This window comes from Hippopotamus amphibius, chromosome 4 (genome assembly GCF_030028045.1).
Source record: "Hippopotamus amphibius kiboko isolate mHipAmp2 chromosome 4, mHipAmp2.hap2, whole genome shotgun sequence".
NCBI classification, from domain to species: domain Eukaryota; kingdom Metazoa; phylum Chordata; class Mammalia; order Artiodactyla; family Hippopotamidae; genus Hippopotamus; species Hippopotamus amphibius.
Genome location: NC_080189.1, coordinates 38,716,782 through 38,744,597, shown reverse-complemented (window position 1 = coordinate 38,744,597; position 27,816 = coordinate 38,716,782). Strand labels below are relative to the sequence as shown.

General features: G+C 42.2%; 1 protein-coding gene across 8 annotated transcripts in view; it reads right to left on the bottom strand.

Annotated features, from left to right (window-relative positions):
• The window catches only part of DOCK4 (dedicator of cytokinesis 4), a 444,122-nt gene that overhangs the window by 4,963 nt on the left and 411,343 nt on the right, over nt 1-27,816 (bottom strand). For 3 of the 8 annotated variants that reach the window (XM_057733986.1, XM_057733989.1, XM_057733991.1), the window contains 14 exons: nt 26,736-26,877; nt 25,216-25,382; nt 22,000-22,086; nt 13,786-13,962; nt 12,983-13,066; nt 9,857-9,976; nt 9,378-9,499; nt 8,928-9,048; nt 7,865-7,946; nt 7,607-7,716; nt 5,484-5,556; nt 3,643-3,756; nt 837-898; nt 156-197 (listed from right to left, as the gene is read on the bottom strand). In XM_057733986.1, coding sequence (XP_057589969.1) covers nt 156-197; nt 837-898; nt 3,643-3,756; nt 5,484-5,556; nt 7,607-7,716; nt 7,865-7,946; nt 8,928-9,048; nt 9,378-9,499; nt 9,857-9,976; nt 12,983-13,066; nt 13,786-13,962; nt 22,000-22,086; nt 25,216-25,382; nt 26,736-26,877 — 1,503 coding nt within the window. The remainder of the gene's footprint in view (nt 1-155; nt 198-836; nt 899-3,642; nt 3,757-5,483; nt 5,557-7,606; nt 7,717-7,864; nt 7,947-8,927; nt 9,049-9,377; nt 9,500-9,856; nt 9,977-12,982; nt 13,067-13,785; nt 13,963-21,999; nt 22,087-25,215; nt 25,383-26,735; nt 26,878-27,816) is intronic. The other 5 variants (XM_057733987.1, XM_057733990.1, XM_057733988.1 and 2 more) reach the window with 4 other exon arrangements.

Genomic DNA, 27,816 nt, shown 5'->3' with positions numbered 1-27,816 from the left:
GAATCTGTCTTATTCTTTCACATTAGCTAGAAATGTCTCATCAACAAAAAGGACGCGGAGCGTGTAAATCCTAAGTCATTCAGGTACAAAATCATTCTTTCAGCACTTACTTCAACCTCATATTAGCCTCTGGCACAGCAGCTCTGAGCACCTACCTCTGAACGTACTGACAGTCCTTGCAGCCCATCTGATTCGATCTGGATAGAGACTAAAATTATTCTCTACCTTCTTGTGGGATTTTGTATGTTTAGAGATGTTAAATAGCCTGTGTCTACATATCAAATCAAACGTCTGACCTTTACAGCTTTCCAGTTTGTTTCCCCCAAATTTTTAAATTCATCTTACTGCCTTGTTTTTCATGATCAAGTATGTATCTCTAATGTAAATGAAAGCCTTGGTATAAAATATTAAAAGAGGAAAAGTTGGCTTTGGCGTTTTCCAAATGAGGCTGATGAAAAAGGCACTGGAGAATATTTAGTAGATCTTGATTATTGTTTTTCAATATAAGTGGTTATTTCTGAGGTACGTTAAACCAAAAGACCAGACTGAAAATGCCCTAGTTGATACGTAGGGACCATTTCTTTCCTAATTCAGTGTATATACTCACTCTAGCTTGTACCTTCTCACTGCCACCATTTGGGGAAAAAAAGGCTAATAATCAGAAAACAAATGGCAGACTCCCCAAAGGGAAAGCATAATGTTTTCTTATCTATCTACTCCCCCTTCTTCATATGTTCTTTGCTTGGTCTGTGCAGATGAAAGCACCTCACTGATGTACGAGGGAAAAAAGTAACACAGGGCCAATCTCTAGCTTCAATCTAAACAAGAGCCTCTACCTTCAATGGAGATCGCCCAGCAGGCGAGGGGGATACTGGGGTCGTGTGTCTTGCTGGTGAAGCTGTAAAGAGAGAGAGACCATTTCAGTTCAGGAAACCAGACAGTTGACTACCTGCAAAAGCCCTCTGTGTGTACAAACCCATATAGCTGATCCAGTGCACAAAGATCTGGGCAAGAGAGGGGGTGAGGGAGAGACTACATGGTGCCCCCCCCAAAACGGATTCTTCACAAAGGATGGTAGCTCCAATATATGGGGTAATTAGTGAAAGTCACCAGTGCATACATGATGCTTTAACCACAGTGACAGGACTCCAAACTGGTCCAATGTCCTTTCCACTTCCTCAAAGTCAGATGCTTCTCTGCTGCTTGGTATGTTTCAAAAGGGGCTTTTAGGCGTGAGGTGCCAGGGAGCAGACTTGGGAAATAGCTGCTGACTTTGGCCTGAGCAGGAATGGGAAGACCCAGGTCACCCAGGCAGCTTAACATAGGTCCCCAGGGATATACGGACATCAGCCTCCCCTTCCACCCCCCCAATATTCCTGAAATTGACAGGAAACCCTTGGCCACATCCATACAAGAGGTACGAGGTTTTCCATTTTTCTCCCTAATGTCTGTACTCAGGTCTTCCCTTTATCTCTGGGAGTGGTGCCCTATGGATTTTATTATCAAGGCAAAGAAGAACCCTCTGTTTCTCCCACCAGATTTTCAAGCCCTACACCTGGGACACAGCCTGTGTGATGGCACTGCTCTGTGTATGCACTCGTGGTCTAAATCCAGCTCTCTAAAGCATAACCACACACTAAGAGCCTGCCGTGACACCGTCAACACGGAGTGTATAAGCCAGATTTCCCAATGTTGCCAACAGAGGTTTCCGTGAGCTCAGAGCTGGTGGCTCTGTGACGAGCTGCCCTTCTCCCAGCTGTCACAGTGAGGGTTGTAGCTCCTAAGAAAACTACAGAAAGGCTGAAGGGAAGAGAGACAGTTACAGATCCCCCCAACAGTGACCACACATGATGACATGAGGACAGACCATGACAGCAAATCAGTGCAGAAGGGAAGGCAGCCCTGCCAAGTTAACCAGGGAGCAGTACAGTCGCCAGTGCGCTCTGGACCTAAGGGACCAGGCAGAGGGTCGCTCCCCACACTGTGGGGTTGTGTCGCCTCCGTCTTGCACGCTAGGGCACGCTGTCAGTGCCTGCCATGCTCCCCCACCGCTGTTAGGTCTCCTGGCGCATCAGCTGTGGGTGTTGCGTATGGAAGAACAGCAGGTACGTAGAGAGAAGCAGAGCTTGACTGGGAGTGGTATTTCTGGCAGCAGTCAAGATTTACTGTTGCTTGGGCCCCTCTTCCTCTCCACTCAGGCATCCCTGACACCATCACTGTGAAACGCACAGCCGCCCCTGCACCCGCTGCATGTTTACAGTGATGTTCCTCTGGAAAGACCTAAAATAGTTCTATTTTAGAACTATTTGTCCTTGTCTACAAGTTTGAATTAGCAGGAACCTTAATACCATGAATAGTATATATAGTTCCTTAGAAAATGCTTTTCAAGTTCCCAGCTTTAGGTACACAACCCGGTATAAACTGGAGGTGGCCTATGTGGACATCATGAATAAAATACCAGTTACCGGTTCATGAGTTTTAAACGTCCATGGTCATACTGACCGACTCATGCAGATTATCGACTAAGGCTAAAGTTATTTCTTGTTCTGTTTAAAGATCTCACGTGTCTTTCCAAATCTATTGGTGACTTTTAGCTTTGGCGAGTATAAAACAAACTGGGTAGCACATAGCTTATTTTAAAAAGAGAGTCATTTTTCTTTTCTTAGTTAAAAAGAGAGACTAGAAAGATGAGATGCTAAAATACAGCAAATGAAAAATGGATGACCAATCCAGAAAAATCCGTGAAAAACGGTGTCATATTTTCTCTTGCCTTTAGGCTAGTTGTATTTGTAACGCTTCAAAACTACTCTAAATGTATGTTAAGTGTTGAAAAGATTCTCCCCATCACCAGGATAGAGTTAGTAGAACAGGGTAGCCCCTCTTAAAAACCGCCCCCACATGCAGGGCACCAAGCAACAGCTTGTTCAGGAGGAAAGGGGACCTATTATTGTTATAAACTCACAAAGGAAGTTTCTTAAGAATACTTTTCAGTGGTTCTCAACATCTAGAAAGGTGTGGTAAAACACAGATTCTAGGGCCTTGGCCCAAAATAGTAAAATTCGGATTTAGAAGGTCTGAGGTTAAGCCTAAGAATTTTGCTTCTTCAACCACCACCCTAGGGGATGCAGTGCCTTGAGTAAACCCTTTGAGAAATATGATCCTTGAATACAGAACCATCTAAGCAGCAGATAACCATGGATACACTGTGAATTGTTTCCCACAAGCCTATCCAAATCACAGTGAAGTCAGTCCTATTTTGGTGCAACCTGAAACCGGGGCGTCAGTCCTGAAGAAAGTGGCTAGAGTTAGCAAAGGTTGGTAAGAAGAAGGTGACTCAAGTGTAGGATAGAGAAAATGCTAGTGGCTCAGCAAGGTCAGGGTACCCCCTAAATTCTGAGGATGGTATGCAGGAAAAGAACATTCTACATTTGTCTGTCGGCTTAATAGGAGTGGCACACTGCGTGACTTAGTGTGACAGGAGTTCAGGAAAGAGGGGGAACACTACGAACGAGTTATATAACTATTACTAAGGTTTTTACCTTGGACACCAAATGCCTACCTTTTTGAGGAATTCAGGACAAGTTGGATTAGTCAATAAAAGTTATTTTATAAAAGTGATTGTTAAATGCTTCAAATACCCACCAGTCTGTGTGGGTCTTGGAGGGACAGGGGGAGAGATAAGTTTCCCACCGTCCGACATGTTCTTGGCTTCCTTCCCACTGTCCAGGCTCCAGCTGCTAGGGGTGGGGTTCACAGCTGGAAGGGAATAACACAGCTAAAAACACACGGTCTACTTCGCCCTGAGAACACTCGAAATCTTAGAAGAGTCAGAATTATCCAGAATGAAAAAATCAACTGGATTGAAAAAACATCAAACTTCCTAAATACCAAACCTTTACTTAACTGCCTACTTCACCGTCATAGTTGACATTTAATTGGGTGATAGCGTGTCTCTTTCTTTCCCTCAAGCCGTCAAACAGAACTACACGTCTCTACACGAGAGTGTAGAAACTTGTTGAGAATGACAAACATGCTTAGATTCTGGATAACAGATGGAAGATGTAGTCACGAGACTATTTTCAAACCTGATTTTTAATAGAAATTTCTGGACACGTGGCATGCCAAAAGGGGGAAGGCAGCGGCACGCTATTATCTCCACTGTCTGGCAGAATTACTGGCAAGGAACAGCCAAGCCACGCCATCCTGTTGGCCCTTGCTCCTAAAGTCAATGGGCGATAGTGAAGAACGTCCTAAAAAAATAATTTGGAATACTGACAGTACCATTCCTTTTTTGTAATCTGCCTGCTCCACGGTTCAGTAAGATGCAGAAAAATGGAACAACCCCGTTAGGAACAAGGGCAAGACGCACAAAGTTATAAATAGCCGCTCTGCAATGAGGTCTGCAGAATGAAGCCTTTAGAGAGTTCCAGTAGCTTGCTCCCTGAACAGACACTGCCACCTGATGGACATATCTAGAATTTCAGCATTTTTAACATTCTTCATGTCACCACTTTCAACGGATGGAACTACCACTCGTAAAATACTTTTAAATGTGCCTTGTGGTTTTCTTTGGCATACATGGTGGGAAAAAGACCACATTCCTAAGTTCTCTGGACAAAGATCAATATTTGACTTGTAACTTTAAAGCAAAATGTGTGTTTTAAAATAATTTTGGCTACAGTGTCACTGATTTCTATCTCCCAAGGAAAATTTTAATGTATCCATGTAATCAAATGACAATACAGTTGAGATCTTAATGAGGACAATTAAAATGCACTTTACATGGATATTTCATTAGTGACTCAGTTCACTGGCTTGCAGATGGCTCTGATTTTTTGAGGCTTGACCCTGGGAGGCGAACGGGTACCTTGTTGCCATCCCCATCCCCCTAGCTGAGGAGGTCACATTTAATCCGCTCTTCCTCCTCTGCTATGCTGCACAGACCGATACTAATTGGCTATTAACTGCTATGCATGTGTTTGTTTCTCATTTTTCATGTGACCTTGAGGCAGGGCACACTCCATTATGCACTGGATTGCAATTCTTAAACAGCATCTGAGTCACCACAAACAACAGATGAGCTGGCAGAATGAGCTTTGTAAAGCAGACCCAAAGTGGGACCAGGGAATCCATCTGAGAAGCTGCTTATTTTCATTGTGCTGAACAAGTAGCCTAATTGTCCACTTTGTTTCAGGTAGTGCAGGCGTTGCCTCGGTGACTCACTGAATGACACCGAAAGTCATTGAACAGAGGAGTCCCTACCTTGCTCAGATTCTGCTGTCAAATCCTACAAGAACACAGTTTGTGAAGAATGAATCAGAAATAACTGTCTTTCATTCATTTCCTAAAGAGTGAATTAGTCCAGATCATTAAAGGTCTGGAGATCTGCCCTCCACACAAACACACGGAAGACTGGAGGAAATGAGGACAAAACAAACCATTACACATTTCAGGATTGATGGAGGGGCTGGCTTTACACCCACCTTTCTCAGGTGCAGAAAGATTTGGGTCACTGCGTGGCAACGCCCCGTCTCCAATATGATTAAACAGCAGCCTCTGGAAAGGCACAAGAATCTATTTTTATGATGTAATATGCTGACATGTGAGACCTTCTAGAAAATGAGATAATTATCTTATTACTGAACCTTTTTGTTAAAAATTTTTTTAATATGGTATGATGAGCCTAGGAACAAAGAATTCAATTATATTTAAGGGAAAAAGGGGAGAAGACCTTTAGGTTTCAACAGTGTTTTAAAAGTCTACACTAGATTTCTGGGCTTCCTAGGTGGCGCAGTGGTTAAGAATCTGCCTGCCAATGCAGGGAACACGGGTTCGAGCCCTGCTCCAGGAAATTCCCACATGCCTTGGAGCAACTAAGCCCGTGCGCCATAACTATTGAGCCTGCGCTTTAGAGCCCGTGAGCCACAACTGTTGAGCCCATGTGCTGCAACTACTGAAGCCCACGCACCTAGAGCCCATGCTCCACAAGAGAAGCCACGGCAATGAGGAGCCCACGCACCACAACGAAGAGTAGCCCCCACTCACCACAACTAAAGAAAGCCCGTGCACAGCAAAAAAGACCCAACACAGCCAATAAAATAAATTTAGAAAAAAAGTCTATACTAGATTTCAAATATAAATGGCATATAAGTTTTGTAATAAAATGTAAGGAAAATATAAACAGTAAGCAGTTAATCTATGGCACTCTTTGTAAATACAAATGCTAGACTGGCCATATGAAATGCAAGTAAGAATTAAAGGAGAAATATTAGCTCAAAAAATCTCTAGTGAATGGACATTTTAAATCCTAGATTAGATTAAAACATATGAAATGGTCAATATGTTTTCAACCCACAAAAATACCAGTTTTACATGGTTCTACCTAACATATTAAAAAGGCACCAAGTCCTTAAAAGTAGATGCATCAGAGCAATGTGTATTATTGAAATTTTGGCAACATACACACTGCTTCAAATTTGACCAAAAGCAGAAAATTTGAGAGGCTAATCAGCAAATCTTTGAGAGTCCCCCATGCTGGTGTCATGCTCACCAGGAGCAGATGGAACAAACTGTGATACTTTTGCAACATCAAGTGACAAAGGGAAATAAAACCAGTTAGCTGGTTCAGCCGAACGCATTCAGATTTCTGCGAGACATCAGTGTTGTGCGGGTGAGATATCCTGGATCTTTGGGGACGATCACACACTCAGCAAAGATAAACCAATCAAGCCAAATCCCAACCACTCCTATCCATTTCCAGATGTAGCTACAGACTTCTGCCAGGATGGTGCAGAAAAACAGAGAAATGAGCTGGAGGATAAATGACTATTACTCTCTGCTCCTAAGTCATCCCCAAATAATCAGTAAACTCAGGGCTCCACATGAATCTTATCTTTGAGACCCTCCTTCAACGCACCTGAAGGGCCCAGAGGGAAAAGGCTTGGCCCTGCTCTCCCTTGGACTGAGCGAGGTCACTGCAAAAGCTAGTCTGGGCAGGTGGTGAGGGCCATGTGCCTTACTCCCTAGGGCTGCAAGGGGAGGCCCTAGGTTTCAGCTGCTTGCTCCTCAGTGCATTAAGGAAGAATGGCAAAGGCAAAAAGACATGCCCCTTGCTCCTTGGTACCTCAGCAAGGAATTTGCGGCAGCTCTCTCGAATTAGGTGAAGGCAAAAAGAAAGACTACTGGGCAGCCATGCTTCTCCTCAAGGGTCTCTGGGTGATGTCAGAAGTTCCTCCAAATTTGTTACAGACATGCAAACAGATACCCCACCCCACCCCCAATTTGTTTACCCAACCACCCCTCCTAATGTTCAAGTAGCAGCAACAGAATACAGAGTCGGATCGAGGTGGGTAAAATCACTTCCCATTTCCCCATCGGTAAGGCTTTACCGCTCAGGCAATTACCCGTGTATCCACATCAGGTACGTGGCTCACACAGAAATGCCTGACAACGGGCCCAGGGCAGAGGTGCGCTCTTCACCCAGACAGACTTGTCAACACAGCCTATCTGGTGGCCCCTGGCAGCTACCATGAGTTTCTGCAGAGACAAGGTAAGCAACACCCAGACTCTTCCTTGTTTTCTAGAATCTCCATCCCACGAGGACTACCTGAGAAGGTTCCACGGGTGTCGGGTAGATGGCACTGCACGGCCGCTCTCTCGGGGACAGGCAGGCGTTTTCTCTGGAATGTTTGTGTTTGTCAGACAACAGAGGAGAAGCTGGGAAGACAAGGAAAGAGAGGGTCGTCAGGGTATGGAGGGCTGGGCCCATCTGGAGGAGGGAGCCTGGGTGTGTGAGCGCCACCACAGCTCCTGGGGCTGGAAGGTGCTCCAGGCACCCTTCGTCCCCCCACACCCTGGCACAGACCTCTGGCACTCGACGGAGCAGAACTTGTCACATTCGGTGAGGCGGAGTGAGTAGAACTCAAGCTTGAGGTAGATGGACTTGGCTGGAAAACACGGGAGCTGTTATCAAACACGGCTTAGAGGCTGCAGACGGCACTGACACATTCGAAACAAAATCATGTTTTTTTTTTCAAATTGGAAAAAAAAATCCATTAAGAAATATGGAAAAAATCTCACTAACTAATAAAGACACCTGTCTGAATTAAGAACCTGAGATTTTGACCCCCCCCAAAGGAATGCGTTTGTGTTCATTTCAGCTACACACATCCTATGACTTTGGACCAGTTAGCAGCGGCTCCCTGACTAAAGCACAAGCAGAAAGACTCCTGGCCTCAGGAAGGTAAATAGGTGAGTGCTTCTACAAGGCAGAGAAAGTGCCTTCGCATTTTCTCTAATGTAATATGTTCAAAGCATGAATCTGACACTATGTATTGTGCCGCTTTTCCAAAGACAGAGGGGAGGAAAATTTCAGCTGAGTCTTACTGAGTTACTACCAATGCCCCAATGAGCTGTGTCTAAATACAAATTCTGGTTGCAAGTTACACTGACTCTAAAATCCCTAAAATCTCTTTTTACCCTTTTGTAAAAAAAAAAAATTTATTATGGGAAATTTCCAACATGTACCTAAGTAGAGAGATTTTACAATGGACCCTTAAACCATATCTTCTTAAAGAAAAAAACAAAACACTTAGAAATGCTAAGAGACAGCTCGTCACCGGCGACAAGCTCCAGGAGTCCCAACTGAAGGCCTGACGCACAGGTAGAGCTCAAAGCTCCCCCCAGCACAGCCTGCCAGGACTTTCCCACGGCTCGCTCAGGTCTTCTTAGGGTGGAAGGGGCAGCGTTGAGAGAATCAGCTTTGTAGACGCCAGAGACCAACAAGGCAATACGAGCGTTTAAAGCTTTGTCCTTAAGTCAAGTGCTCGCTCATAGTCTGTACCTAAGCACAGCAGGGTGAACGGAAATGCTCATGACTGAGACAGAAAGGGAATAAACAGGACCAGACAAAAAAGCGAATCAAGTACCTGCATGTTAAAGACTTCATCAGAGCTTTCTGATTGCCCTGTAATATTGCTTACTTCAGCAGAAGCTTGTGAGGACAGTGAGGAGGAAGAGTATCGGTTGACAGCTGGGTAACTTAACGGGCTGTTTTGAGGGGGAAAAAAAAATGGTCGTTAAGTCAGTCTCTGAATTGCACTTCATCACATGCTGGCATGGTATAATACCAAAGGGAAAGATATCTACATCCCATTTTGTTGTCTCCTGTTTGCCGCGAGATGATCAAATGTTCGAGTTTATTTATTTCTCATGCTGTTGCTGTTTTACCAGTGGCAGATGTCTGCAGCTGCCTCGAGGGTTAATTATTTCATTAAGAAATAGCGTATTTGACAAACTGTGCCATAAAGAACGAGAAAATCGCTTCAGATCATCTTGTGGGGATGCCAATTTGTCAGATAATTCAGAATATGACTTACCTGCGTCTAGGAATTACCCTGGTACCATCTGGGCTCATAGAAGCAGGTGCTGAGTTTCTACACACGCGAGGGCTTCCGTTAGGAAAATGGACTGGACTGGCTTGTATACAAGCAGAGAATTCCTAAAGAGGCAGTAAAGACAACATTTTAGAATAGTAATTGTAAGGGAAAAATCACTCGTGAGGTACTTCGCTGTACTAGATGTGCATTCTAATCGTCATGAAATCTTTATATGGGGACCTTATGAAGATAAGTTTCAGTATTATTAAGCTTTCTCTCATTTACTTTTTTGTTTTCATAAAAGTTCCATGTGGCAAATAGAAGTTAATGCAATATTAATATTTGAGGGCTCTCTGGCAAAATGATGCGGTTTGGTAGAAAAACCAAAAGATGTCACCATTGGATACTTCATTGTCCTTCTAACAAAAAGCAAATGGCAGAGGTCAGACTGCCCCCCGATGGACACTTTGTGTACATACCTGTATCCCTAAGCTGGACTTCATCACAAAGAACTGGTCCACCAGCTTTTTGTGAAGGGGTCTCATATCTTGAGGTACAAACTTCTCATGCACAGCCAAGCCAAATTCCAAAATCTGTGCCTTGATAGTAAGATAAGGAAAAAATCCACATCAATGAGTACCTCTGCTAAGTGCCTGCTGGGAGATTCAAGCATGGTACCATGCATTTTTCATGCAATATTGCTAATCTCTCAATCTGACAGGATAGGAACAATCCTTAGTTTACTGGGGAGGACACTGAGGATTAGAAAATTCTGCATTTACTAAAGGACAAATGGGAATTTTAACATAGGTCTCTCTGATTCCAAAGACTTGATTTTCCTACTACCCCAAGTTTCTTTCCCATGTATTTTCGACCTATAACAACAACCGTTTTAAAACAGCTAAATGTCTCCTTGTCCCCTGCCTGCACTTCTCAGGATGGGGAGGGAATGGGGGCTCCCTGTTAGAAGGGCCAGCTGGCTCTCCCTAAGGGACCACTTTTCTGGATGGCACCATCTCTGCTGTGTTTCCTTTCTCTCTCCCATCAGGTTCTCCTCTGCCACATCCCTCCCTCTCTCAGATTTTCAAACCCTGTCAGGGAGGAAGGAACCATGAACAGGAATTCTGTAACAGTTGCTATGCTTCTTATTTTCATTAAAAAAGTATTATTCATGTTCACTTATTATAATGCAAAAAAGGAACAGCTCCTACTTTTAAAAGTTTTCCTGCTGTGGGAACCTACACCGTGATGAATATAAACATTCAACTTTTCTTTGTACAGGTATCGAAAGTGCCTAATTCCTTTGATTTGAGTAGCAGCTGTCTTTTACATTTTTTAAAATGCCCCAGGCTATAGTGGTCAAAAGAATGAATTCCAGAGGCTGAGAGGAAAACAAATCACCCATCACGATGATGGTCCTTTATCTTTACAGCCGTTGGGGGGTGAGAGCATCCAGCACCTTCCGAAGGGGTCAGAACGGTGGCAACTTCTGCTCTGGATGCCCATCCCCCACCAGCACATTTGCATAAAAATAAAAATACCTTGAAATAAACATCAAGGGCACCTTGAAAGTAACAGCTCGAGTGGAGCATATGGCTGCGGCATAAAGGGCGAGCCCGGTCACTGTGGGACGGTAGGAGGGATGGAGGCGTTGAGCCTACGTGCAGGGGCCTCCTCCGTCCTTTCCAGCTTAGACACTAGCTGGGAGGGGCCCTTCCTTCCGTTCAGGTAACGCCGCAGACTGGGTTCTCCCAGCAGTAGGCTCTGGCATGGCATGGAGGTTAGGATGTTTATCGGGGTACATCCTTGGCATCACTGCCTGTGGGAGTGAGGGAGGGGCAGAAGCGGGACGTGACCAAACACTGACCTGCACAGCAGCCTGGCAGCCTCTGCCAACCCCAGGGGAGTTACGGACCTTTAACCGTCTGTCACAGATGCGCCGTGTTGGGCCCAAATGCCCAGGCTCTGTATCTCTTCCCTAGTCACTGGATGCAGGTCATCCGGGAAGGTGGGGCTCTCAGGCCAGGTGGCTCCCTGCAGCAGAGGCAGTGCCGGAGGACCTGAGAGCCCAAGGTATCTTCTAGCAGGTGGGGCCACAAACCCTTTCTGGAAGGGGCACTGGGGCTACGCATCTCCGTGTCTACCAGACATTTCTCTGAAACATCTTACAGAGGTCCAGAGGACGGTGCCCTGTCCAGGCCAACCCCCTCCTATGGTCCCACAAAGACATGTGACTCGCCCAGGGTCACATGGCAGTCGCACCACTTGGCTTATGATGGGATCTAATGTTTCCTGGGCCATAGCTCTTTCCACAAGGCCCCAGGAACATAACTGGGCAGGATGTGGAGGAAACAAAGGTTCCTTGATTTCCTTTTTCTTGAGAGGCTTCTTAGTTAGCCTTTCTGATTTTAATTCGAGAGAAAGAATTCAATCAGACTGAATACAGCAGGTAAGAATCCTGGGGTGAGGCAAACCACTCACAAGAGACTGTGCTGGTAAAATACAGACTTTTAAAAATCAACCAAGGCTAAAGTCATTCCATAGACCTAAGTACTGGATAACCTAAGCTGCTCACTTCATTTCCAGAATCTACAACACCCCCAGGGCCACAATGAGAGTTTAACTTATTCTATATTTCTTTGCGGGTCAACTTCAAGTAATTCCTCTCTCTTTTCCAGAAGCTGAACAACTGACCCCCTCCAGCCGTGACCCTCGTCCATGGCCACGTCTCTCCCTTCAGCATTAAGTTTTGTGGACTAAGCCTACAGGGACTAAAACCAGATACAACCTCATCATTTCCTAACCCAAAAGAGCATGCTTTATTTGTTTATTAACTTAGTATTATCAAGTAGAAAGAGATGCTTTTGTCACATTTTATCGTACATATTCCACTCTTCATGGGTATAAAATGCCTTTATTTCCTATTGAACCCAGCCTCCCAACCATAATATCTCCCACCTCAGAGGTTTTCAAACCATTTTCAGGCCAAGAGTTATCAGTAGGGGCACAGCAGGCAACAGATTAGTCACTCTGGTTCTTCGTACTTGATGGAACCAAAGAAATAAAGACCAACTATGCTCCTATGAAGTTGAAAATGATGAGACTGTATCTGGTTTTGTCCGTATCATATAATAGGCTTAGTCTGCACAACATCATACTGTTTTAAAGCGAAGGCTATTGATTGCCCACTTGCTGATTCGAACATTTGAGTAAGTACCTCATTCATTCATTTCCTTATTCATTCACTTTGAGTTGGCCTGAACTTACTTGATCCCAAAATCTTGAGTGGAAAGTTGGCATCAAGTCTTTGGGAGAGAGCATTCAAAGAACATTCCAAGAGATTACATGAAGCTGTTTTTTATAAGGGGCTGCCACAGTCTACTCATTGTTTTTTGGTTTTGTTTTTATTTTATTTTTTTCATATTAAAGTGGGAAGAAAAAGTAGAAATGAGCAAGTTAGGATACATTACAAGTGAATCTGTAATCCCTGACTGCTAGCTTCAGGTAGATCACTGATGTAGAAAACCACGTAGATGGGTCTCTGGGTAAGCAAGTACGTATCTATGCGGAAGAAGGGGAAGGTGATGGGCTTCTGCCCCCCTTACCTGCTCAAGCATCAGCTCTCTTAACCGTGCAATTTTCTCTCCATCTTCAGGGTGACTTAAGATATATTCTTTGACAAAGAATGCCTAACAAGAGAAGGGACAGTCAGTGTACTTCAGGAGAGTTACAAAGGAAGTGAAAGACATAGTTATTGTTTTTTTAAAGCCATCTTTAAAGAAATGATACCATTATACACCACTTTTGAGGGGCAGACAGAGTGATTCTGAGTGTGGTCAGATGGGACTATAAGGAATGATTGTTAAAAGGAGATCAGAGATTGTATAAACTTTGTATCTTTGGTAAAACAAACAGCAAATCCAAATCAATAAGCTTTATAACATCCTAAGGTAAATTGCCTTAAGACTCAGAATGATCAAGATGGTGGCCTCAACTTCCAAGTTACTGTATCTTTCTGTTTAAAAATAAGACTGCAGATGAAAAATCCACTTAAAGCATCTTCCAAACAAGATCAGAAGTTTCTATGTCCAAGACCCATTCTTTGCTCAGAGAAATGAGTTTAGGCAGACATTTATTAAACAATCCTGATACCCTCACTACTTTTATTCATCTAAGAAAATACACACACACACACACTTTTATCCTCAAAATATCACATTTTGGGAAACAGTAAGTGTGCATCACAAATGACTGTGTGTTTGCTCTATTTAACAAAGAAGTCTGGTTGTGTTAATTGTAGCCCTATGTTAGCAGGCTGATGTGATGTGTGTATATTTTGAAAAAAAGATTTCTGAAACTTGAAGAAATCACATAGGAAAACTTTCAAACAACAATATCTAATCCTCACCTCTTGATACCTGGAAACTCCACCATTAACCGCAGCATCTATAACTCCATTCAGGCACATGGTCAGGGGATTAATATTCTGCATCTGTCTTGTCTGACACTGACTAATCAGAGTCTTCAACTGCTGATTCTTATTTTCCAATACTTCAATTGCATTTTCCAGAGGACTCATTTCTACCTGAGAACAAATGAGCACAAGTATATATTGGATTTTGTGACATTCAAGAAGAAAGACAAGGGACTTCCCTGGTGGTCCCGTGGTTAAGACCTTGTGCTTCCACTGTAGGGGGCACAGGTTCGATCCCTGCCCCAGGGACTAATATTCTGCATCCCGCATGCTGCGTGGCATGGCCCCCCCCCCCCCAAAAAAAGTACATCATCCACATTCTCAATTATCTGTGCTCCGCCTTGGCTCCCAACAATATCTCTACCAGGGGCCATCCAGCAGAATAGACAAGGATGTGGAAGGCAAATTAGCTGTTCACTAGTAAGGTCTGTGATGAGAAAGTGATTATATTTGTTGGTTGAAATGCACTTTGGATAATCAGCAATCATCAATTATATATTAGCACTGCAACAATCAACTTAATCCTTAACAGAAAATTCAAGTATGTCATTTAAAACTTGTTTTCTTTTGAAGGCTAAATGTTCAAGGGCCTTATATATTATTAGCACCTTTCTACATACTTAATGCAAAGTACCACAAGAGACACAAAGATGCATTTACAGATCCTCTGATGTCAAGGAGATTTCAGCCCAGCTGGGAAGATGGGACATATGCCCATATGGACCCCATCTGTATACATAACAGCACCATAAGGTGGCACAGGATGGCACACAGTTGGGAGTTACAGAAAATAAGAGGATCATATACGCCACAGGATCTATTTGTTGAAGGAGAGCCAAACAGAATCATAATGACTTCACAATTCTGGGTCATATGGGAGACCTAATTGTGAAAATGATGAAAATGCTCTTCAAATGTATGCCATTGTGACTGTCACTGTCATTGACATTCCCTTTGAAAGAAGGTCTGCCAAGCTCTCAGCTGTACAATAATTCAAGCTTTACAATAAGCACATTTAAATATTGGTTCCTTCAGTTAAGGAAATAGAGTTTTTAAAGGTCACTTAAATCATCTTAAAGCAACACTGAAAAGTACTAGAATAATTTGACTATGTCAGAATTAAGAATATACATTCATCAAAAGACACTATAAAAGAGAAGGAGAGATAAACGAGAAAGTAGAAGATATTTGTGACATGTAAAACCACCCAGGGAGCCTATGTCCAGAATACATAACGGACTCTTATAAACCATTAAGAGAAAGGCAAACAGCCCAATTAAAAATGGACAAAACAAAAACAACATAGCCACTTTACAAAGGAAGAAACCCAAATGACGACTAAACATATGAAAAGTGTTTAACCTCATTTGTGATCAAAGAAGTAGAAAATAATACCACAATGGCATACTATGGTGGTAGTATACACTCACCAGAATGGCAAAAAAATGACAACAGCAAGTGAGCAACTGAATCTCTCAATTCCTGCTGTTGGAAGTTCAAATTGGTTCAATCACTTTGGAAAACATTTTGGGATTATTTATTAAAGATGAAGATATCTATATGTTATATTTTATGATCCAGCAATTCCACTCCTAGGCACATATCTGAGGAAAAGTATCTGGGTACATGCGTACCAGGAAACATATAAAAATGTTCATAATCATCTCCAAAATCTGTATGTCCAACAAGAACAGAATGTATACGCATATTGTAGCATACAATGGAATACTATACAGCAATGAAAACAAACAAGTCATATATAATAACATGGACTAATATTACAAATAATACTGAGTGACAGATGGAAGTTACAATAAAATATATACAGTATGACACTGTTACACAGGCAGACCTCATTTTATTGTACTTTGCTTTATTGTGCTTCACAGATACTGTGTTTTTTACAAATTGAAGGTTTACGCAACCCTCTGTTGAGTAAGTTTATTGGCATCATTTTTTTCAACAGCATTTGCTCACTTCATGTCTCTGTCACATTTTGCTAATTTTCACAGTATGTCTAACTTTTTCATTATTATTATATTTGTTAGGGTGAAATGTGATCAGTGACCTTTCATGTTACTACTGTAATTGCTTTGGCATTTTTTTAGCAATAAAGTATTTTTAAATTAAGGTATGTACATTCTTTTTAGACATAATGCTATTACACACTTAATACACTACAATATAGTGTAAATATCACTTTTATATGCACTGGGATACCAACAAATCCATGTGATTTGCTTTACTGTGGTGGTCTGGAATTGAACCTGCACCATCTCCAAGGTATGCCTGTATAAAGTTTAAAACCAGGCAAAACTAAATGGACTCATTTAAAGAGGCATATATAGGTAATAAACGAAGCAAGGGAATGGACACCATGAAAGTTATGATGAGGGAGGGAGTAGTAATTGGGAAAGGATGCACGGGAGGCCTATAGGGTGTCACTGGCAATGTTCTGTTTCTTTACCTGGGTGGTGGTAAACAGGACTTTATTTTCCAACTATTTAGGACATTAAACTTTTGTTTTATGATCACAAAAGCTAAATCATAAAGAAGAAGTCTGAGATCTCTGATGAACTGAAAGTTAAAAAGTGAACAAAACATCTTAGGAACAGAAAGTAGAGCAGTGGTTGCCAGGTGCTGGGGGAAGGGGAAAAGGGAAATTGTTGTTCAGCGGATACTGCACAACAATGTGCTATAGTTAACACCACTGTACCACACACTTAAAAATGGTTATGATGGTAACTTTTATGTATTTTTGACCAAAATTTAAAAATACAGGCTCACCCCTTATAAATTCAGGTGCTATTAATATGAAGAAATTTAAAAAGTAAACAAAATAAAATACAATAAACACAGACAAAAAGACATAATAACTTGGGAAAATATTTCCAACATATATTTCAGATGAATTATCAATACATCTCAAATACTGAAGAACACTATACAAAGAATATAATCAGTGCATTCACAAAAAAAAGAGTGAATAAATATATGAAAACATACCATCTCCACGAGCACTAAACAAATGCCAAAAAAAAAAAAACCCTACTGTGATTATTGTTGGTCTATTATTTGGAAATTCTAAAATAATACACAACACCCAGTGTTGAAAAGAATGCTGGGAAAATGGCTATTCCCAAGAACGATTATATACTCCAGACTGAGCATAAATTGATACATGCAATTGCTGATCAATGAATCAAAGGTTATATTGTGGACCCTTTGACAGCTCAATTCACTTCTAGGGAAATTATTCTAAGGAGATGGTCAAAGAAGTGTGCAAAGAATAATGTGTAAAAATGTTCATCAAGGAATTATTTTCCTTTAGTCCCAGACTGTGATCTTTAATTACTATTTACCACTAAAAAGAATCAGCAGTCATTGGAGAAATGGTTGCTTTCGGGTCTGAGGTAGGATTGTACAAGTAAGCCTGGACTACCTAGTCAATCCAGTAAGCAAGGAAGGCAGCTAGAGGAAGGCTTTAGAGCAGCTGGCCAGCGGTCCACCCACTGCCTTTATTGGAGGGATGTCCTTGGGGAACAGAAAAGAAAGCAGGTGATCCGGTCTTATCTCCTTGTCAATTGAACCTTCAAATAAATAGACTAAGACTAACTGATAGGAGGAAGAGATGGTATCTATGGAATGCCCTTAGCGGGAAAGCCCAGCTAATGGACTGCTTACAGTCAATAAACCCAGGGTCCATAAGGCATGCTTCCCTAGAGAATGTCCCAGAGAAATTTGACAACTCTCTGGAGTATAAAATGGAATGTTTCACAATTTAAATTTCATAATTTAAATGTGCCTCCTGTATGAGGAACTCTGGGAACCTCATTTAGAGATTCTATTAATACGGATTGTTATTGATGTGGGAAAGAAGGACCTGGAGAGAAGGCTCGAGGTCTCAGATGTCTCTCTGCTTAATCTAAGCCTCTTGATTGCCTTAAAGTTGTTAGTAAACGTTGATGCTGATTTGATAATCTGGTCCTGTGTGTTAGCTCAGTAACAAAGACAACTTGGATACTGTCAAAAATGGACAAAATGGAACAATTTGAAAATTAATGAGAGTAATAACTGCAGTGGACTGAAACAAAACAAATATGTTTAAATGCATGAATCATTACTGCTACTAAAAACAAAACCAACCAAACAAAAACCTCTCTGGTTGCCTTTATAGGGTGTGAGGGAATCAAATTATTATTTTGAAAACTGGTAAATAAAGGATGGAATAGAGCATTATCCTTCCTTTCCATTACCGCAGGGTAATAAAATAGCTGATGAGTGGATATTTCTCTTTATAGAAGTATTCCAATCAATAAACAAAGAAAGAATGATAAAATATCACCATTTTGTAATCCCTAATAGATGATTGGATGGGGCAATGAGCATCACTGGCTGCCAATCAGAGCATATAACGCCACCCATGAAGTAGGCTTGCAAAAAATAAAAACAAAATAACAACATCTTATCAAGCTTCTAGATCTAACTGCCAATTTACAAAATATATATAGGAAGAAAGAAACATGTTAAATGACCCCACTGATTCACAGTATGCAAAATCCAGACTTAAGGAAACACTTCAGGATAAATAACCTGGTCACTTCAACAACAACAATAAAAAACTGAAAAAAAAAAAAAAATTCAGGAGGAACCTATAGATCAAATGGGATCTAGGAGGTATGTCAACCAATTTCAACATGTGGCCCTTATTTGGGTCCAGGTTCAAACAACAAATGACAAAAACAAACACTTGTAAAATAAAGATTTGGAGAACAGTGAATGAACTGGATATTTTTATGATCAAGGAATTAATGTTCAAATTTTTAGGTGGAATAATGATATCATGGATATGTTTTTGGTTAATATATGGACTAAAATGTTCTTCCATAGATGAAATGATATGATGTCTGAGATTTACTTCAAAATAATCCAGTGGAAAAGGGAATGGAGGCAGGTGTAGATGAAACAAAATTGGCCTTTTTGATAGCTGTTGAAGTAAAATGATGGGTAAACCAGGTTCATTATATATTTTCTTTATTTTTACATGATACAGCTTTAGATTGAAAAAGACACTGGCTGCTGTGTATAGAAGTGACTGTAGCGGTGGGAGGGCAGATGAGCAGAAGCAGGTGACCGCTCAGGAGACGACTGCAGAAATCGGGCACTAGATGGCGCTATCAGTATGGAGGTGAGGGATGGTCGGATTCTGAGTAATTCTGAAAGTGGAGCCACACAGATTTTCTGATGCATATGATGTGAAGTGTGATAATATTGTCATTATCTTTAGTTAGAGTTTAGAAAAGAATCATTATTTGTACATTCTATTTTATAGCTTTTCCACCTTGTTTAAAATGTTTCAAATAAGCTTATTTTTTAATCAAAAAAATATTTTGCTTTGAAAAAAATAAAAACAATTACTGAGCAAACAGTAGTTCAAAGTCATTAGCATCTTTGAAAGAATGGGAGAATATGTTCAGTAATATGTTCTGGGGTTACGATTTAGAGAATAAAAGCCCACAACCTCACCCGAAATTTTTTGCTGCCAGAAGTTTCTGAACTCAGAATTTTTCTGATTTTAGAAAGGTAACACTGGGTGCATATAATATACTAGGTAATTCTCAAGCAGGGTCTGAGGACATTCCCTTTAATCAAATGCATTCGTATTTCTGTAGTAAAATATATAAATAGTCATATGAAGTGACATAAAGATCATAAATGGTCTTAGATCAGATTAGGTTTATTACCAAGTGAATTTTGGAGCCAAACTTATGAAAGTATCTTTTGGTATTCAGAATCTTTTAGATTCTGGCATGGTCCATAAGGGATTTCAGTTCAGTGTGGCATGTATGTACTGAGTGCCTACTCTGTGTCCAGATCTTCAGGACCTTCTATACTAGGAATTAAAGCAGTAAACCTTCTTCTTCAACTTTAATAGAAGGTGGGGATGTGCCAGGCAGTGGGAATAAGAGAAAGACACGAGGTTGTCAGAAGTGGGCTGTGTTCAGGGAACAAAAGAGCCCAGTGGCTTTGTTCTGTCTGACAGAATATAAGATTGCATATCCTAATAAAGTAGGCGGTTGCTGTTTGAAAGGCTGTGTTTAGTAATGCGCCTTTAATCATTAACAGCATGCTGCTTTTTATTAGCGGGGTGTATGTGTGTGTATATTTCCAAGGTTAGGAACATTGGTGAGACTTCACGGAATTTAACGCTCTGGGTAGTAAGTAGCCGACACGGCTCTCTGAATCGTTAATGCAGCATGGATGACTAAGAGCATTTCTGGGGGTTAAGGCCCATGCCATTCAGCAGGAAGCATAACAATAAGACTTTTTCTGAGCACTGAATCCAGCAGCCTCTCCTCTTCCATGGAAGGCAACAGGGTCTACCATGTAAGTAACCAGCTTTGTGGGCCCTTGACTCAGATCTGACAAGAACACAACCATACTGATGTAATCTGCTGGACTGAGTTCAATTTGTTAAGGGAGCTGTATGAATTTTTCAGCCTTGCGAAAGGAAAATGCCATTAAACCCTTAGCATCACTAGAAGCAGCTTAGAGAGATTTCAGGTAGGATAAACCATTCTTGGAGGACGATTTGGGCAGGAAGTGCTCCTCGTTATTCATTGACAGAGTGGGCTTGTTACCTAAAAGAGGAAGGGGTTAAATTATATTTTCACAATTGGCACAATTTTCATCAGTGGAAAATGTCCACATCAGAGGACTGTGCTGATCAAGTGGCTGGTCCCAGCCATAATGGATGAACCAAGGGTAGGCAAAGAGATGCTTGAGATTGCAGGGCTGTGGCTGACAGCAGAGTGCTGTCAGCTTGAAGAGCAGCCCAGACACAGGGCGGGGTCTCACTCCGGATGTGGTTGCCTTCAGCAACTGTTCTCTCTGTTCCCACAACTGGGGACTAGAGCTGGGGGCGTGAAAGCTTCTTGGGTGCTGTGGTTTCCAGGTTCTGTAATGACACTTGCTGATCTCTCTGCTGGTGCTCAGGGAGACTAACACAGCAGCCTCCCTTCTACTGTGAACTGTTACAGCACGACCTTACCATGTGTCAGATACTGTGCTGGGGCTTGACACTGGCCTCATGTTGCCTATAAAGCTAGAAGAGATAAACAAAACTGGCTTTGGCGTCAGAAAAACTTGGGTCTGAGTCTATCCTTTTTCAATATCCTGCTATGGAACCTCCGGCAAAGGCTTTTAACCTCTTGTCAAAACTTGTGAAAATGGGGATAAGAATATATACCTCGAAGATGGAGAAATGAGAACCCTAGTACACTGTTGGTGGGAATGTAAATTGGTTCAATCACCTTGGAAAATAGTATGGAAGTTCCTCAAAAAACTAAAAATAGAAACACCATATGATCCAGCAATCCCACTCTTAGATATTTATCCAAAGAAAATGAAAATACTAATTCAAAAAGATACATGCACCTCAGCATTCACAGCAGCATTGTGTACAATAGCCAAGATATGCAAGCAATGTAAGTGTCCATCCATAGATGAATGGATAGAGAAGATGTGATTATCCATCAATCCATCCATCCATCCACACGCACAAACAATGGAATATTACTCAGCCAAAGAAAAGAATTAAATTCTGTCATTTGCAGCAATGTAGATGGACCTAGAGGGTATCATACTCAGTGAAATAAGTCAGACACAGAAAGACAAATACTCTTTGTTATTACTTCTATGTGGAATCCAGAAATAAACGAATGCATATAACAAAACAAAAAACAAACAAAAAAGAACACATATCTTGTAGCTCTGATATGGTGATTAAATAAGATAATGTAGATAATTTTCTTCCACTGGCTTGGCACTGAAGATAAACAGTGAAGGTCATATAGCTAGAATAGTTAGGAGAGCTGGAATTCCAGTTCTTCTAACTCAAGGGCCTGAGCTGTTGACACGCTGCAGTCATAGCTGTTTCTGAGGAATTCCTCTGGCTGGCTGGGCTAGGTCAATGGTAATGTTCCCCTGTCAGCTTAGGTCATAGTGGTCAATATCACAAACACTCACTAACTTACTACGAGTGTTTCCAGGGACTTCGAGTCCAACGCAAAAGCAATGAACATATGGCCTCACTCCAGGTGAGCAACTGTGGTGAGAAGGTACTTGAGAATAAGCTCTGATCCTTACCACTTCACGCTTCTCCACTTCAAACCAGCGGGAAATTCCAGGTAAACTCTGAACCAAGTATAATGATGTTCTCTCCACCCAGAGACTCTGCAAAATACAAAACAAATTAAGTCCCCAAGTTACTCTTCTTTCTAGTTACTGAGCTATGACTAATGTTTGCCATTCAATTTCATCAAGTTTTCAGTTTTTGTCAGCTTTTCTTTAGAGTTCATTCCAGCACTATGGCAATCCCTTTGCACTCAGGAAGCGATCACGGTAAGACACGCTGAAGCTTATGTTAATTTCACTGTCTATCATCTGAAACTTTTTTTCCTGTGTAGAATAAATCATCTACTCCAGACAGCAAGCTTAAAAATACAAAAACAGGTCATCACATTATTTTCTTTACAATTTCATTAAATTTCTAGTTTACACTCTCTCCACTCTGCAAGGGGTCTGGTCATTTTTATTTGGAAGGGGTATAGTATCAGCTAGCCAACAAGGGATTAGCATAACACAGTCTTCAAGGAGGAAAGGGCCTTAGGAATCACAGAGCCTGATCTTTTTTTTTTTTTTTAAAGATGATGATACTAAGCCTCCAAGAGCCACGTGACCTGCTCAAAGCTACATTCTCATCACCTGTAGAGCAGGCCCTAGGATCCCTGCCCTAGAACTTCCGTCTTCTCCACGACTACAGCCACTGTGCCACCCTTCCTCGCGCCAGTCTGCACGGCTGTGATGCAGGAGGGTCTGTAGTTAAGAGCCGGGGCTCCCTCTGGCCAGATGAGCACCCCCACGACCCCTGAAACCATGGCTGCCTTTGGTAAGAGCTGCTGTTGACGGTGGCTTTCTCTTTGGTCAACCAGGCTTCTGTGTCTCTACCTGTTTCTTATTTAAACGTATCCCTAAGTGGATAATAAACTTGACAAAATTCCTGACACACTGCCATTTATTCAACGACAACAAATGGAAGGATTTCTTCGTGCCAGCCAAGACCTACTGACATGAACAGGGCAGAGGCCCGGTGACAGGAGCCCCGCGTGCTCTGCTGGTGACAAGAGGGTACGTAGATAAAGAAGGGGGGCTCAGGGAGAGGAGAAAGGTGCTGAGCGGAAGCCAGAGGAGGAAGCAGGCATGCACGGCATCCTGTGGGAGGAGGACAGCGCTTCTCAGAGGAGGTGACACGTGAGCGGAATTTTGAAGAGTGAGTAGGAGTTTGCCAGGCGGAGAGCGGGGGAGGCGGTGCAGGCAGCAGGAAGCAGCAGGCGCAGAGACGCGAGCGGCTTGTGGAAAGGGCATGGCAGGAGCTGTAGGGAGGAGCTCGGTGCTGCCAGAGCTGACGGGGAGGGTGGGCTGCGGCAGAGACGAGGCTTCTGGAAGGGCAGTTTGGAGGCAGATGCTGAAGGCTGTGAGCCCAGGCATAAGGAGCCAGATTTATTATTTTTTTTTGGGGGGGGGGGGTCACTACACCACTGATAAATATTTAAAGTGATGGCCAAGAGGAAATGTGGTGCAGCAGAAAAAGCAATGGAGAAGGCATCAGAAGGTACGCGTTCTGGTGCAGGGTCTGGGGTAATTAGATGCCACTCTGAGTCACCTGCCTGACACTGGTGGATCTTGGACTTTTCATCTACTGGAAACTTGCAATGAAAACTGTGATATAGGGACTTTCCTGGTGACGCAGTGGTTAAGACTCTGTGCTCCCAATGCTGGGGGCCCGGGTTCAATCCCTGGTCAGGGAACTAGATCCCATATGCATACTGCAACTAAGGAGTCATCAAACCACAACTAAGGAGCCCACCTGCCGCAACTAAGACCCACTGCCACCCAATAAAAAGTAGCATAGACGTATATATATACTACCAACTGTAAAATAGACAGCCAGTGGGAAGTTGCTGTATAACAAAGGGAGTTCAACTCGAGGATGGATGATGCCTTAGAGGACTGGGACAGGGAGGGTGGGGGGGAGTCAAGGGAGGGTGGGAATATGGGGATATGTGTATAAAAACAGATGATTGAACTTGGTGTACCCCTCCAAAAAATAATAAATAAATAAATTTTAAAAAAAACCAAAAAACAAAAACCCAAAACCCTATATTACACACTAATGATCTTTAATTGGTTTTGGAAGGCAAAAAGAAAAATAAAGGTACCCAAAAGGATGAGAAAATGGCTACGGATCTTTTCAATAACATCCCAGTGCTGTTTTCCAGTGCTTTCCTACCTTGATATTTAACCCATTCACCTCCTTGCCTGAAGGACTATGCTTTGCTCAGACCCATCATAACACTGCAAAGCTATCATTGCTTTCCCTCTCATCACTTGGCTGTGAGTTACCACTGGGAGCACCGGGGACTGACACAAGGTGAGTTCACATCAGACAATCACAGCTGACAGTGTTAGGAGAACATTTCCCAGCTTAAGCAGAGACGCTGTGATCAAAGAAGCTAAGCCAAGTCACCCACAATCCTACATTCGTTTTACATTCTTTGTTTGGGGGGAAATACTGACTAACTAGGGATCTGTCTGGTCTCACTTTGTCACTGTTTTCAAGGAAAGAGCAGATTATAATTTATCGGTGGAACGATCTTGCCCCTTTCCTCCAGGGGGTGCTGTGAGAAACCGTGCCCTTTCCAGCTGAGACAGAATTAGCCAGGCGTACTGGAACCACTGAGATGGAGAACTCAACCCATGCAAAGAGTTCATGGTTTCGCTTTTATACTGTGTCCTCTCAGAAGTCCTAGTTACACATCATTCTAACAAGAAAAAGCAGCAAAAGATAGCACGGAACTCTCCCAATGCACCAGCAGTCCCCCCAGTGGTTCTGTCTCAGAATCCCGTTCCTTCAGTATCCTTCACTCACGGCAGTCTCCTGTAACTGAGAATATCCTGAGGTTTCCACAGCTGGTCCAACAAGAATGAATGAGTGGACTGAGCTGAACCATAAGATCTCAAAAACTGGACCAAGGACCACTGCCATTAGAATCGTCATGAACTTCAGGGCTTCCTCTATGATCCAGAGAGTGAGAATTCCTAAGCTAAGAAATCTGCTTGGTTAGAAAGCACCCCATGTCACCCTGATACACGGTAGAGTTTGAGAACAACTAGACCACATGATTTCTGGTCCCCTTTAGTTTTATCACTTGACTCTATTCCGAGTAAATATTTATCAAGCATCTTGCCCCAAGAAACTCTGTTTATCTGAGGAAACCATGTATCATAAGAACTGCCCGGTACCTTGAATTCATTCTCTTTATCTTTAGTGCCTTTGTGAAAGGGTCTGTCGTAGCGGAACTTCCAGATGTGATTCACTTTATAGAAACTTTTGATGTTGTCTGGGACACCCTCTCTCTGCAGGACCTCCTGGCTCTCCGGGATGGGAGTCACGGCGTATATCTGCAAATCTAGGATTTAAGAGTCAAGGAGGCAACCTGACTTGGCAAACTCTGGGGAAGTCTGGCTCGAGCTGAGCTGTGGCCGAATAGAGGATGGGGAACAATCTGGTGTTTCTATTTGGGGCCAAGTCAAAACTGCCAATAGGATACCAAGAACTCGGTTCATAGCAAATCACTTCTCAAACTACAACCCTTAAAGTAGCTTTACATAGGTGATTCTGACAAAGTATCAGTTTGAAATTTCTATGTCCTATAAATTTATTTCATTGATTTTTTTTTTGGGGGGGTGGGGATGGGTGGGAATGGCTTGGATCTTAGATAATCAGGATTGTATTAATTTTAATCCTTGTTCATGACACGCTCTGATCTTTAGTCCATGCATGGTCCTTTTAAAATTTGTTTGTTTGTAAAATAATGTATAAATACCCATGCAATCAAAGACAGTAACCAGGACCAGTAGTAACTCGCATACTCCTGTCTCCAGCCTTTCCACATCTGTGGTAGCCACTCTCCCAAATCTTGTATTGATGAGCAGAGTGTTTGGTTGTAGTTGATATTTTTAAAAACTACTTTAAAGGGGTATCATATTTACTTGTATGTTTACCTTCTCTTCTCATTCAAAGAAGGATAGCAAAATTTTTTCCTTATGTAATTTCTTGCTACTGGTGAATTTGAGTTTCTACTTTGAAATGCAATCTATAATTTCCAGAGGGAGGTTCTGGTCTTCTTTAAGATCATCAGTTTCATAAAGAGACAGAGGAATTCAGAAAGGAGTGCTGTGGTGAATTCCCTTTGTCTCTAATGCCTGTGTAATTTCAGTTGAGTTGTTCAGATTTAGACAATGGGAGTGTCAATTATATAGCAATTATTAAATGATTAGTCCAGGATACCATGGCTAAGAGTCCCTGGAAGATACGGGGGGTACCTCTCTCCTCTTCCATCGAGAATAAAAATAGCAAGGGGAAAGGGGGTAAATGATATGTCCCAATAAACATAATGCTATCATTTCCTTGAAGTGAATTCAAATAGTTTCTACAGGGGATGCCAGAGGAAAATTATTCTAAGGGAAATCCCTAAAAAGGAGCTTTAAAAGCAGGGTTGAGATACAGGAAAGCTGTAACTAAAAGAAACAAAATTTGTTAACAGAATCCTTAAGGGATTTCTTGTCAACTGAAATCACAAGAATAACTAGCATAATTCTGTTTGGAGGGAGCTGACCTAAAATTAAGATGTTGAGAAAGAGGGAGAGTAAGAGCAGGGCTATTGAAAAGGGATCAGTGGCTGAACCACCTGCATGAAAACGCCCTGCAGCTAAAGGCCAGTGCGATCTAACTGGAATCCAGCCTTTCCAGCTGTGGATACACTGAGCTTCCGCCTGGAAGATGGTCTCGTCCGGCTGGTTGGCATGCTGCATGGCGATTGCATGGGGAAACTCGTTCAGCATTCTCTGCTGGAAGGCCTCCAGCCTTTCGTAGTCATGCCCTCGACACACAAACTCTTTATTCTGGAGGTGAAATCAGAAAAAGAAAAATTAGGACTATATAATTGATTGCATTAACTACAGAGAGAAGCTAAAATATATGGCACTGGTGGTGATAAGGAATTTGAAACTTCCATACCTGTAATTGCTTACTCTCCTCTATCTTGCAAAGGCCTGCTCGCCACTCTCAGTTAAACAGTAAAATGAATTACTAGAGTGATCAGATAAGGGAAGAATGCCTCGTTCTTAGGCACCCACCCCAAGCCTTTGTTCGAGACCCTTTGCACATAGACTTGTTATGTGATCATTAATTTCAACCTGCAACCAATATGAGAATGCCAATTGTGACCTTAGTCCTGATAAGTATGGAATGTCCTGCTCCTACAAGTTTCTGTTTGGAAACCACCCCCTTGCGTGTAACCCATAGCAACTCCGGTGCTCTGTAACTGCCGGTGACCTATAGTAATTTTGTAACCAGTCAGTTTGTACTGATTATAGCTGTATGTTTTAACCTATATAAGGAAAAGACTCCCCTGAAACAGGGCCCAGAATTTTGGAGCGTTAGCTCATCTGGGTCCGCCGGCTCAATAAAGCTGAGTTCTCCAACTCTCCGAGTGTGGTGCTTGGTTTTTCGTGGGATCGGTTTTCTGCAACAGCGGTAACTAAGCATAGGCCCAAAATCAGCAGACTATAACCAAAAAAATACACTAAAACAGTCTAAAGAATGTGCCCAAATATTAAAAATGCAGGGCAAAGGTCATGAGCATCACTCTCTCTTGCTTTTAATCAGTCCCAGTAGCATTCCCCACTCTTCCGGGTTCTCCTGCATGAGGAGCAAAGAGTCTGTTTCTCAGAGCACTGAAGCACAAATCAAAGCAATCGTGTTCCTGTTAAATGTTAGTGAACACATGTGTTACGGATTATTTTTATAAGCTGGATATCAAAGTTAAGTGGATAAATTCT